Source organism: Chaetodon auriga, chromosome 2 (assembly GCF_051107435.1).
Source record: "Chaetodon auriga isolate fChaAug3 chromosome 2, fChaAug3.hap1, whole genome shotgun sequence".
Classification (NCBI taxonomy): Eukaryota; Metazoa; Chordata; class Actinopteri; order Chaetodontiformes; family Chaetodontidae; genus Chaetodon; species Chaetodon auriga.
This window is the reverse complement of record NC_135075.1, coordinates 2,487,436-2,501,824: the sequence shown is the minus strand read 5'-3', so window position 1 is coordinate 2,501,824 and position 14,389 is coordinate 2,487,436. Positions and strand designations below refer to the sequence as shown.

Below are 14,389 nucleotides of genomic sequence, written 5' to 3'. Positions count from 1 at the left end.
CTCTCTGGCACAGCTCTTAAATGGTTCAGGTCTTATCTAACAGGTCATCAGTTCTATGTGGCCACTGACGACCACTCCAATAAAATAGACCTGACATGTGGTATCCCCCAGGACTCTATTTTAGGCCCAGTTCTTTTCAGTCTCTTACAACTAAATCAAGACAAAACTGAGATCCTTGATAACGGAGCAAAAGCTGAGAAAGATCACTTTCTGTTTTATATTATGTTATCCCGTTGTTTTAATTCTATTTTGTTTTACAAGTAGTTTGTGTTGCATTTCATGCATGAATTGCCAAGCAATTGTAATGTATGCAGTGCTAACTAGTGCAGCCTCACTTCATTTCAAAATACAATCCTTCTCCTTTCAACTTTAAGCTTTCCCTGCTGGCAGCATCCAGCAGCAGAAGAAGAGACCAGACTCTCCTAGACTCAGTTGTGAGTCTGTGAAGAGTGGTCAGTCTATCATCCTATAAACTTCAAAAATAGATATTAATAGATATATTAGACAAAGACAAGACCAGTCAGAAAAATAAAGACAAGGGGAATGGCTGGCATTGGGAAAACAGGCAATCAGGACACACAAGTCAACTTCGCATTTACCTTCCAAGTTCTGAATAAATTAACTAGAAAAAGTACAGTTTGGTGAAATTTCTTGCATTCTTGTATAGCAGTGTGTGCATGAGGACAGACCCTGTATTGTTAATACACTTGTAAGATATGGTAAGTGCTATTAATTTGGAAACTGAGGCCATGTTTTACAATTTAGGAATGTTTATCCACTGTACAGTGCAAAAGTTTTAGGCAGGTGTGAAAAAAGGCTGTGAACTAAGATTGATTTTTATCACTTTTCAAAATGCAAAGTGAGCGAACAAAATAAAAATCTAAAGCAAATCAATATTTGGTGTTACTACCCTTTGCCTTTAAACTAAACTCAATTCTTACAGGTTCCCCTGCACAAAGTCAGGGATTTTGTGGCATTATAGTTAGGTGTATGATCAACCAATTATTCCAAACAGGTGCTAATGATCATCAATCTCACAGGTTGAAACACTGTCATTAACTGAAACAGAAACAGCTGTGTAGAGGCTTAAACTGGTGGAGGACCAGCCATACTCTGTTACCAAGGTGAGGTTGTGGAAGACAGTTTCATGTCACAGGTCATCCACCATGGCAAGACTGAGCACAGCAACAAGACACAAGGTAGTTATACTGCATCAGCAAGGTCTGTCCCAGACAAAGACTTCAAAGCAGACTGGGGTTTCAGGATGCGCCGTTAAAAAGAAATGGCCAAGGTTGAGGATTGTACGTGCAGTGATCGGCCAAGGAAACAGTGCAGCAGATGAAAAACACCACCACATCCAGCTTATGTCCCTTCAAAATTGGAAGATTTCTAGCAGTGCCATCAGCTCAGAAGTGGCAGAAACCAGTGGGATCCAGGTACACCCACCTACTGTCCGGAGAAGCGGTCTTCATGGAAGAGTTGCAGCCAAAAAGTCATGCCTCCGACATGGAAACAAGGCCAAGGGACTCAACTATGCATGAAAACATAGGAACTGGGGTGCAGAAAAATGGCAGGTGCCAGTGTCAATTTAATTTAAAGAAATTTTAAATTTAGTTTTAGTCTTAGTTGCTTACCGAAAATAATTTTAAATTTAGTTTTAGTCTTAGTCGCTTCACTGAAACTTATAGTTGGTTTAAGTCACATTTTAGTCTTCTATTTTGTTTTCGTCAAGATTTAGTCCGTGGAATCCAGTTTTTGTTTGATTTTAGTCTGAGAATGTGTTACTGACTTACCATACTTTCATAAATCATATAAAAATGAATGCATGAAACGTGCTGGATAAATGATACGCATAGTCTTCTTTTCGGATTGAATATAAGAGAAATATTTCCACAGGTCGTCTCTCCTCTTCCTTACCACCTGACATGCTGGTGAAGATGAGGCACTCATATTTGAGTGGCCAGCAGCAGCTAAAATAGTTTCTTTTGGCTTTAAACTAGCTAGCTTAGACAACATGTGAATGTTAGCTTGCTTTGTTGTTATCTACTAGCAGGCACCCGACATGCGCCTGGCATGCACCAAGCAGGGGGAAAAAACATCCAATGAGATGGGGCAATGAGAGAATTTGACTTGCACTTGCAGAAGTGATTGGTTAAGAATGAAAACAACAACCAGGTTGCTGCCCGCACACAGACGACTTTTTCTTCTCGTCTTCAGTCGTCAGGGCATGATGAACAGAGATTTTTGTTTTTGTTATCATTATTTTTTTCATTTATGTTGTCACAATTTAGTCATGCAATAAAATGACGTCAATACTTATCGTCAGAATTTTCGTCGATAAAATTAACACTGGTAGGTGCTCTGGACTGATGAGTCAAAATTTGAAATATTTGGCTGTAGAAGAAGGCGGAGAGGGGTACACTAGTGAGTGTCTGCAGGCAACAGTGAAGCATGGTGGAGGTTCTTTGCAAGTTAGGGGCTGCATTTCTGCAAATAGAGTTGGAGATTTGGTCAGGATTAATGGTGTCCTCAATGTTGAGAAATACAGGCAGATACTTATAAATCATGCAATACTATCAGGGAGGCATATGATTTGCCCCAAAGTTATTCTGCAGCAGGACAATGACCCCAAACATACAGCCAATGTCATTATGAACTATCTTCACTATCTTCTATGGCCCCCACAGAACCCTGATCTCAACATCATGGAGTCTGTCTGGGATTACAGGAAGAGACAGGAGGATTTGAGGAAGCCTGCATCCACCGAAGATCTGTGGCTAGTTCTCCAAGATTTTTGGAACAACCTACCGGCTGAGTTACTTCAAAAACTGTGTACCTAGAAGAATTGATGGTGTTCTGAAGGCAAAGGGTGGTCACACCAAATATTGATTTGATTTATATTTCTCTTCCATTCTTCCATTCTGCATGTTGTTAATTGATGAAAGTAAAAAAAATGTAACACTTACATTTTTGAAAACATTCTTAGTGTGTGTGTGTGTGTGTGTGTGTGTGTACAACATTTCACCAGGGCCACTATTTATATGTGTATATTCTATTTTCAATTGTATTAAGGATAAATCCCTGAGTTAAAGCTCCATCTCCTTCTCACCAAACCCACCTCAACCAGTTTTCACGCTTTTTCTTGTACAGCACATTGGTTTATATAGAACACTAACTGTAACATCTACTGACATTGAATCATTTATTCAAACAGCACCAGGCCTATAAAACAAGAAAATGAAGAAGACGAATGTGAGAGGGATGGTGTACCTGCCAAAAAGAATAAAAGTCTCTGTAGGTATCTTAACAAACGGGAAGAGGCCTATCTGTACCTGAAAAATGACCGCGGTCTAGGTCTTGCTTTTTGTGAAATATAAAGCATGGATTTTAGCGTATCACGCAGATGGAAAGGTAACAAATTTGCAAAGCAAAAGAGGCAAGAGGCGCAGAAACATGCTTCGCCAATGACTGCATTTCTACTATCTCTGCCATCCATTTCCATCATCTCCCTCTCCTACCAATTGTCATTCTTGCCAGAAGCTTCTCTCAAAATCACAAATGAAGCATACTGTGTAAGTGATGTGTACATTCCCTTCAAGTAATACATAAGTAAACTAAGTGCTGAATTTATATGCCCTTTTGTGTTTTCACTTATTTAATGGAGGAATGTTCACAGCATTTCACTTTAAACAGGTATCTGATTCTGACCACCTAACTGTAGTCATTTAATGTAGGAATAAATTAACTCGGTCCTTGTTGCTCTGATATTTTAAAGCAAGTGGGTGCCTAGTGGTGATTTTAGGATTCCCTGTGTGTAGCTGTGTCTAAATGGAAGGGGTATGTGGACAGCAGTAAGGGTGGTGGGACAGTCCAGGAAGGATGCTGGAAAATTTTGTTAGGATCCTGCCTGCCTGTCTTTCCGTGTGTGTCTCCTTGCCCTTTTTCTCTATTGTTTGTTGTCTGTCTGTTCTCCCCTGTCTGTGCAGCGGGGCGTCTCCATGCTCCCAGCTAACTCCGCCCCTGCTGGGGCTCACCTGTGAGGCATTGTTCCTGATTGGCACAGTATTTAAGGAGAGAGCCCTCTCTTACCTGTGCCGGATTGTTCCTCATCCTCCCATGACGGTGTCTGGTCTTCTTGTTTGCCTACCTGCCTCTTCCACGCATGCCTATACCACATACCCGCCTTGTCGGAGCTCCTTTAGTTATTTTCCCACTCCTTTTGAGTGCGCCTTTCGTTTTGTTGTTTCTCCACTCGCTCGAGTGCGCCTTTTGTTTTTCCATTTTGTTAATAAATCTTTATTTGCTGAATAAGTCCTGTGTCCGGGTCTGCATCCTTGGGTCCTAACTATTTAGCGGCTAAAGCCTAACAAATTTCCCTTCTTTTCAAATCCCAGAGTTGAAAAGTGTGCAAATGCACTTTTGGAAATGCAGCTTTCAGGACAGCAGCACCTGCACATAGTCAGCTACAATCACCCTATTCTGAGTTAGGTGTTTTTACATTCAGGTATTGTTCATTATTACCAAGAATGTATTGTAGAATCATTCCAAAATGTGATTGTCTGCCAGATCTACTCGGAGACCACTGGTGTTGTTTTAGAAGTTGCTCCCTTAAATCTAAAAGCATTTTTAAGTCAAAATTATGTAAAGTAAAAGTAAATAGTAATTTAAAAAGTAATTTGCTGTATAGCTTTTATTCATGTTTTTGGGAAGAAAAATATATTTGTGTTTCACTTTTATCAGGTTGATAAACAGCTCAGAACAAAATGGAAACATTTTGAACGCTGAAGACAGTACGATTTTCTCCAGTAAATACCTCCAACACTTTTGGAACCTGGAGAAAAAACTACAGGGTATAAAAAAGCACATATTATCACACAAATGATTTCATAAAATTACATCAAAACCCATATTTTATTTTATGTATCGCAATACCATTTACATATTAAATAACACTATAATAGAATGCTTTGATATAGCTTTCAATGAAACAAACAAAAAAATCCATCTTGTCTTATTTCATGTTACAAAAGAAGAACAAACAGCCTTCTTTCCCAAATGGATCAATTGAGAGGAAACTGTTTAGTGACTAACAAGAGAGCTATTCCCTTCTATTGGTCACGACTGACAACAGAATCATAGCCTCCAGAGGACTGATACCAAAAGCCAAAAAAATCAAAAGAAGAGAGAATAACATTGTAATATCACAATCACTGCCTGAACGTTAATGGGGGGTGTGAAGGTGGAAAATGGACTCTGATGCTGACCACACAAGCTGGACGCTCAGACATGAGCTTCCACGATACCCGCGACAGATAGCAATGCCATGAGTGAGTTCAAATGAGCGAGAACAGACTGAAAATGTTCATGACTACAAACCACATGACATGTGTGTCAGATTGGAAACCTTCTGAGAGATTTGTGGTACATATAAAGTCAAAAAATGGTAAAAGTAAGTACGTTTGATTTACAAAATCATGTTAGGACAAAGAGAAAATACTGTAAATTTGAATTACAGAATTTCAAAATGTGATGACACATTTTCTCCGATACAGTCAATACATACACAGTTTCCAGAGAAGGTCTGGATCACAGAAGCAACAAAAATATATGTACATATATTATTGACGGTACAGCTGTGTGTGTGCTTCCAAGGCAACATAAAACACTGTTCATTCCAAATGATCACAATGATCAAATTCGCTTGAAAATGGAGAAGAAAAATGGTAGAGCTACCATCTTAAGGGCCCAGTCACACCGGCATTTATAACAGCAGAATTTCAGAAATCAGTTCACTGATTTCACTCCATCAGTACATTCAACTGCAAAATATCCTGACAGTGATTGGAACTTTGATTGGAAATCCAGACAGTTCAAAATGCCAGCAGTTATCATATTAGCTGTGAAACACCATTCAATTTGATATCACCCTGCTCTGTTGAGAATGAACTGCTCCACAAAAGAGGCACAGCATAGTCTGCAGTCAGCTGTGACACACACATGGACAGTGGATGGTATTCCCTTGAATGAACCATTATTTTTTGTATTGTCCTGTTAGTGACTGGAGCAACTAACTAGCACTAGCATGTTATCGGCTAGCTACCATGTTAAAAGTTAGCTCAGCACCAACAGTAACTCACCAGTTGTTCAAGGATTATGCTTTCTGGTGTGACCTGGCACTTAGGCAAAGTGTGTGCTTCATAAAAAAATTACAGAAAATGTTTTATAGATCTCTCCCTTAAAGTTGGAGAATCATTCAGCTCATATGGTCCCCATTTCAAATGGAGATGGCACTGCCAGAGAAACAGAAACAGATGATCGGCATTGTTAATGTTAATCTTTTGATGCATCTCTTTATGTCAAATAATGGTGTTAACAGGAACTGCAAGGAAGGACTTTAATGTTGAAGTTAAAGCAAACAGATACGGAAGTGAAACTTTGAAGTAAACCTCCTGAAGGACAAAGATACAAATAGAGATGTAGTGTGAGGGGGAGAGATGGGTTTAGGGCATCCAGTCAGGAGACAGAAATCACGGTATTGCATGATGGAGAAGGAAATCAGAGAGAGAAAAGCTTACCCAACATGTTTTTCTGCATGGGAAGGATTCAAGTCTTTGGTAAAAGTTTTTATAAAATCAAACTACATTTGTCCCCCTCACATTCGACATGTTATGAGTTGTGCTGTGTGAAAGAAAAAAAAAAAAAACTTTCACATTTTCATTAGTGTTCGTTCCACGCCATCGATCACAGAGGTACAGAATATAATCAAAATCAGTGGCTAAATTAGAACACCCTTATGCCAAGGAAATGTGTAAGTGTGGAAATGTGTGTTCGTGTGTAAGGGCTTACTCCAGCTAAAGCAGCAAACATTTCAGACTATGCTCTTTGCTTACAGCCCACAAAAGCGCATAGAAATACATCTTGGAAGAAAAAGGGAGTGAAAAGTGGAAACTATGTACACAAGGCCTTGGGAGGTTGGAGCAAGTAATCACACCTCTGTCAACGAGCACGGATTTCAAACGGGCCTCCACCTGTTCTATTTTCATCAAATGCAGTTTTTGCTTATCAGTCACCAGTTTGTGTCTCTCAGGTCTGTGAACTATGGAAGTTAAATCAGATGTGGTCAAAGCCTTGGATGCAATGACATGAGCGTTTTTGTTTAGAAATTGGAAAAAAACAACAACAACAAAACCCTGTGTAAAGTCAGACAGCTCAATGTTTCTATGTGTTTTTGCTTGGTTTAATGAAACTGGCAGCAGACTGTCAGGCTATGTGGTCAATGGGTGGGGTATAACTTGGTGACAGCTGCTAATTTGTTTTTATTCAAAGGATAAGGCTGACAGTATTCTATAAATGTTATATTGTCAGCAAATCCAAATAAAATATCAAAATCAGTAATGAATAGATGCTGCTTATGAGTACTGTCTGTGTAGCCACACCCTGCTAGGTCTCAATGTGTATTAGTCCACAGCTTAAAATAAATTGTTTTTTAATGAAACTATTTTGTAAGATTAATGTCTTGAATTGGAACCAGTGGGCTCAGAGCTGAGTGGCACAGGCAGGGTCGAGAAAGTATCAAAAGATGGACAAACACCTTCTTCATTTAGATGTTTTAAATATGGAAATATAGATAGTTTGAGACAGGAAAAGTGTTGGATACTGCTAGAAATTAAACTGAATGATCTGCTTATTGTTTCCATTTCTTAACAAATTCATTTCGAGATTTGTGTCGTCTTATTTGAGTAAGAACAGAAAGCAAAATATGTTGAAGCAAGAACCACCTTGACTTTCGGCACATTTACGCTGCCATTAACAGTCGTGTAACATGAATGATCAGGCATTTTATGGTTCTTTGTCATTGAAATAAAGAAAAAACGTAAATGTTCTTGCAAAGCACAACTTGAATGTTTGAATATTGAATGTTTTCCACTTTTATTGACACATTAGCACAAGTTAAAGCTGCAGTATGTAACTTGTATAAAAGTAATTTTTTGTCATATTTGCTAAACCTGTCCCTATGTCCAGACAGCAGTACATGAAACATGTAATCTGTGAAAAAAAACGGCTCCAATGGTCCCACCTACTGCTCCTACTGCGATTTGCAAGAATCCACTGCGCCCAACACAAAACAACCAATCAGAGCCATCTGTCAATCACTACTCACACATGCTGGGAACCGCCCCCTCCCTCCACTCATGTTGCTGGCTGCCGCTCAGTCAAACAGCTCTGTGAGCGGCGTCAGGAGGCTAGTGAAAGCTATGGCGGAGCAACAGTCACCCACAAAGGAGAAACTGTTCATACCGCCGCTGCCAACAACAGCATATACAGCTAAGACAACAAATAACCATTAAGCTAATATGGTCATTGTTACAGTAACACGCCGCAGCACATACAGTATGTTAGCGACTGTGATGTAGCGGCTGGGCAGAGTTAGCTTGTTTCTGATGCTAAGGCTAACGTTACTGGTTGTCACGGCAGCTGCACAGATGCCGCAGAGAGGAGGGGCTTGGAGGCAGGGCATGAGTGCACCGGAGAGGGAGGGGGAGTGACATGAAACTTGTGTTGGTTCAAATTTTCAGGCTGTTAGCTCTCTTCTCCATCTTACCTACTTCAGCTTTAATTCTGGGACATTATGACAATGAATGTTACAGTAATGTAATAGCAACAGCTATGTAATGTTAAACACACAAGTGTATCATTCCTGTCTTTTGTGAAATTTAGCCAGCACTAGCTCTCATCTGCCATATTGTAAACACTATTTGGTACAAGTGGTGTGGATGAAAGATGGGCAGTTCCAGATTTCACTGAAGATTGGAATCAGTAAGTGGAATCAACAAGCATGTCTCTTGAACACACTACAGCTGTTCATACCTGACCCAACAAAGGTCTGATGGAAAATACAACTTGTTGTGATTCATCAGAAAATAAATTAAAAACACAGATCATGCTTCAGGCTACCAATTTTCAGTTTGCATTAACAGATATAATGAGGAGAAATATTTCTGGTCTGATTCTCCACTCTTACACCGCATACATTTATCAAAGACATACTAAAAATCATGTTAAGCATCTGAAGACTCTTCAGCAGAGGATGGTTATTAAGTGGTTTTACTCCATCTAGATCACATAAACTCAAATAAAAGGAATAGATTAAAACATTTTAAAACTCTGAACCCACTGTGGTGAGACTGGTCAAATGTGAACTAGACTATCACAAAGAACTTAAACCCATTTCAGATTTCTAAAACCTAACCAACATGTTGCATAGAGCTTGTTTTTGAGTCTGCTGTTCCCCTGTAGATTATACTCATTCAGCCCTGTAATGACACACACTGGTGTGTGTGAGTAAATGAAGGCTTCACACACAGGCCTGTGTTCTTAATCCGTGCTTGTCTGTCAGAATGAATTTATGACCAAAAAAAATCCTAAAAAACGTGATTTTTCAGAACGGTGGGGAACGTCATGTTGTTGCATCATCTGTTGTATTTGTGTCAAATATTGCAAATGTAAAATCATTCACTACTGGTGGTATTTGTTTGTGTGTATTTGTGTGTGCGTGAGTTCAGATGACATAGCAGCATACAAGAACACGGAGGACTCAGGGAGTCCGCTTCAGGATGGCTGGAAAGTCAGCTGTGAACACTGGAGTGGACATGGTGGAAATCAACCGGCCTGAGGTGGGAGGCCACAAAGGACATGTACAAAAATCACAAAGTTATTATGATAAGGATATATTTATATATGTATACATACAATATTTCCATATATTAAAAAGCATAATATGAATTATACAAAGAAATAATAATAAAATTTCACAGTAGCAGTTGTTACACCACCTTAGGTATTCTAACTTGGGTGTGATTCGCTAGTAAGAAAGAGAGTGACAAGAAAACAAGGCAAAAGAACAAAAAAAAGTGAAAAAGAAACAGATTTTAGATAACAAGTGCTACTTGTCTGTGGCAATATGCTCCAAGATCTCTGTTCTTGTGATAAATGAGCGGTAACATGAGTACAATAGTTGAGCAGGGCAGAGAAGGTCACACTGAGCTTAAGTCGAACAGCTTTTTGTTACTGAGGCGGAGAGTTCGTGCCTTCCTCCGTCCACCGTCTTAAATCAACTGGTAGGTGGTAGGCAGAACTATGTCCTGGCAGAACCAGTTGGTTTAATAAGGGCCAAAGCAGTGGAATGTCAAAAAAATCTGAACTTGAGTGGAGAAAAGCCAAGTGTGTCAGCTTTAGTATAGGCAGTAACACTGACATTATATAGTGCAAACAAGAAAAGACAGAAAATTGTTTATTGTTGCTTACCGATGCCGTCCTGAAACTTAAAAATGCAGGTGCAAACCCTTCAGTAGGAGAACATTAAGACATAAAATGGCGAAAGAAAAAATAAATATCAAAAACTTTATATCAGTGTAAAAAAGTAATTAGGTTATTCATTTTAACCAAGAGTCTGGCAAAAAAGGCCTCAAAAAGTCTTGTCCGCAATAGTTCCTTGACGTTTAACAAAGTTAAGTGCCTCCTTTGTGGGCTCAGGGACCCTGCAGGGAGTTTGGACCCATAGGACGCCCTCAGCTCAACTCCAGGCCCCCAAAGGGCCTCCCTCAGACCAGCGACTCCATGCTCACTGCCTGGTCAGACTGGTCAGACATGGATGCTATGGTCCCATTAATGTCTCTGGCCAGAAGACTTGAACCGTTCTCCTTGATGCTGACGAGGCTGAGCAGAGCTTTGTACAGGTACTGGTATTGGTCCTGTGGACCGATCAGAGACAGACAGAGAAAAGACAGAGAGGAAAGAGGTGAGAACAATATTCTGTATCACCACCATGCTTTTCCTTCCTGGAGCTACATCCTGTAGTTATACTGTGGCTTAATCACTGCGCTGAATGTGGATGCACAGCTGCCATGTGCCTTGATACTGTCTTATCAACTATTACTTTACCATACTGAAGTAGATTTATCTTGAATAGATGCTGTTTTCTTCTCAAACTCTTAGCACAACCTTACCAAACGAGTATGTGGACTTAATACAAATTACATGGCAGAAATTTCAGACACAAGAAACTGTGGCATCGCTGTCTCTGCAAATTTGCTCACAATTTGATGCTTACGTCTTTTATTATGAACACTAGCAAGCAGCCATGGTACAGTATCAGCATGATAATCCACTCTAACTGAGAGGTTATGAAAATAACACTAGTGACACTAGTCACCATGCATTGTTGTTTACTGCATAGCTTGTCATTTAACCTTTTTTCATAGGACTGTTTTGTGCTTGAGAGATGCTACCAAACTCTTGTCAAGTTCACTAAATTGATGATATATTTACACTCCTTTTGAGCAAGAAGCATTATGGTCAGGGAATGTTAAGGAAGAGAGTATATCTGGAAGTACTATTTTAGTTGCAGCTGTCAGACTCACAGTGTCTGTGAAGACCCCTGGCCTCATGAGGTTGATCATCTTGGCCACTTGATAGACGTCGACGATGCCCTCGCTTTCCAGCTGCTGAGACAGAGTAGTGAGTGCACATAGCATGCCGGCTGACACTGCTCCCAACCTGACAGACAGACAGACAGACAGACAGACACACACACGCACCCACACACAGACATACACACACAGTCAGGGCCTGGGGTTAGCATGCATCTCTACAATAATATCAGAAAAGCTCTTACAGTATATTTCTCCTCCAGTCATTTGTGGAGGAGAAATTATGCAGATTTTACAGGTATAGCTGTAATGAAAAACTGAATGTCTGTCTTGAAGGTGGCAAGAAGAAAGGTCCTGGGAGTATCGGAGTAAGATTTTGGCACTATATGGAAAGATTACAGAAAATTCAAATTAAACAGTCCATTGTTTTGGGCACACTTGTGATGGAAATCATAGTCTGATGGAATTCATTAACTGTGGCATCATGTCATCTAACTGCTTTTTTACACCTATTGGTTTACATCAGCATCAACATGTGGTGTTTTCATATATGGCTGTGCTTCCCATGTTTACTGGAAGACTCCATAGGCTATATAAAAACTCCTGCCATATTTAAACTATCTATAGTGTGTGGCCTGAAGTGCATGGCACAAGGGCATTTAGTGTGTGTCCAACTGCACTTTTATAAATTAAGAAGCACCTAATCTGTGTGCAATGTAAGGTGCAAGGCACTAAGAGGGTATTTAGTCTCTTAGTTAATCACAGGTGCGTTTTGGGCATAAAATGAATTTAAACAGAGTGTAAACCCTGTTCCCTCAAAGCCAGGTCCGCCTGGTCTTTCAATAAAGAAAGAGTCTTTCACTCATTCTGTCTCTTCTTATCTCTCAAAATTCCTGATTTGGGAAGCTGTGAACACCTTTACAAATCAGTGTTAGAGATGCATTTGACAGCAGCTCAACCAAGGAGTGAAGACCGTCACAGATCAAGAATGTCACCTCTGAGATTAAACATTTATTAGCAAGTGAATCCACCCTGAGGATGACAGGTCAGCCCTGTGAGGCTCCCTGGAGAACGATGGGACGCCTTCACAATGTAAATGGCCTCTTCTTCCATTTGCAGCCTTGTCAGGAACTCAGCAGAAACCACTGCTAACAACCTATGCCTGGCTGAATAACGAGCGTGCAGACAATTAGGACGAGCCTCTAACTGACAATCTCTTAGGTGCTGCAAGCTGGCTGCACCATAGCAACCTGATGAAGTGCTCAATTAGTCACTTTTCTTCTTGAGGATAAGACAAGCAATCTTCATTATTCTAATGAATAAACATAAGCAGAGCGTCTGGATTATAGTGCCATTCAAGAACACTAATGTGTGTCAATACTAAAGATACTTTCATTATGTTTAATTGGGCAGTTTTCTGGGGTGCTTGCGGCAGGATAGTCAGGCTGCTGGTGTCTCTGTATGCCTGTTGGCGCGAGTAAGAGTTTTGTTCACATCATTCGGTCTTCACAGGCAAAAAATGTATTAACTGGAAGTGGGCACTATGGAACAAATCAATACTGGGGATAACAACTACAGAAATATGTAAAGTATGATATTATATTTCATAATATGGGTGTAATAATTAAATCCCACAGTGATTTAATTTGAAGTCATCATCCATCTCAAAACTATTGTTGAGGGAAAGTGTCACGTCAGGTTTCTGGTTAAATTGAAATTGAAAGCCTGTTAAATCTAGTATAAGATGATGGTGATGGCAGCTTGATTGTGTGAAAGAGAAAGATTTTATATTTTAATATTTATATATATATATCTGTTGTTGTTTGGCCTTTATTTGATACTTCAGCTGGACAGAGATAGGAAAGGGGGAACAGTGTGAGGATGAGATGGAGGAAAGGGCTCTGGATTGAAATTGAACCCAAGCTGCTGCAGTAAAGACACACCCTTAGAGTTCTATCAAGTGAGCTATTAGGATTTCCTGACTTTGTTCTTTTTAAATGTCACTTTTCCAAATGTAAAAGGACAGTTCATTTGAAGTTTCATTGTATGACTCTGCCAAAGGCTTATCAATATGCCATAAGACAAGAGGGCATAAAAGAGCCACAGCAAGTGGCATTAGTTCCATCTCTAATTTCATATGTAACTTGAAGTACAGTGTTATCTACTGTAATACTGTATTTTCACTTAGGTTTTCTACTTTGACACATCATAATCACTTAGAAATCAGCCTATCAAGAGATGTGGCGAGAAAATATAAGATGAAATAAAATGACAGACTGACTCATCATGGACAATGGTTGGTCCATCGCGGGTGGCTGCTTCCTCTTTAATGATATTGATGAGTTCGAAAGTGCTGCTGATGGGTGCGTTGGGGTTTGGCCACTTGGGGCACTGAAAGTGACGAACCTCTAATACATAGTCATCCTGGCAGACAAAGAGAGGGCAAGACAGGCAGAAAGACAGCAAGAGAAAGAGACACAAAGGTTAGGTGATGGATGTTAAGATTATAACAGTTAGATTCAACTCATCCAAGTTCCAAGGTGGTGACCTGTAGTGGTCATAGCAATTATGACCAGAACAAAGCATGGTACATGACTAGCAAGCACATGACTAATAGTGTAAGTATGATGCCCCTCTATTGTTCTCCTTGATGAGTGTATCAGTGTGTTCAATCACAGTTCAATCAATTTGAAAATATTTTAGATCTCTCTGTCTCGCTGTCACACACACACACACACACACACACACACACACACACACACTGAGTAACCTGTGTAGCTTCCAGGATGAAGTCATGAATGCTGATCTGCTCCTCATTGGACAGACAGAGTCGGTCTTTACTGATGAGGGTGACAGTGAATGCCTCACAGTTCATGGCTTCCTCTCGACTGGGCCAGTATGCAAACTCATCCTCTGCCTGCAAAAGAGCACAGAGACTGTTTCACTGTTGTTTCACTACT

The 14,389-nt window shown here is 40.0% G+C and overlaps 1 protein-coding gene across 2 annotated transcripts in view; it reads right to left on the bottom strand.

Moving 5' to 3' along the window:
- Positions 1–4,736: 4,736 nt before the first annotated feature.
- LOC143332315 (receptor-type tyrosine-protein phosphatase gamma-like) overlaps positions 4,737–14,389 on the bottom strand; it is a 433,828-nt gene continuing 424,175 nt past the window's right edge. For both annotated transcript variants that reach the window (XM_076749645.1, XM_076749655.1), the window contains 4 exons: positions 14,200–14,346; positions 13,711–13,853; positions 11,421–11,556; positions 4,737–10,751 (listed from right to left, as the gene is read on the bottom strand). In XM_076749645.1, the coding sequence (XP_076605760.1) occupies positions 10,602–10,751; positions 11,421–11,556; positions 13,711–13,853; positions 14,200–14,346 (576 nt within the window). In that variant the 3' untranslated portion in view covers positions 4,737–10,601. The remainder of the gene's footprint in view (positions 10,752–11,420; positions 11,557–13,710; positions 13,854–14,199; positions 14,347–14,389) is intronic.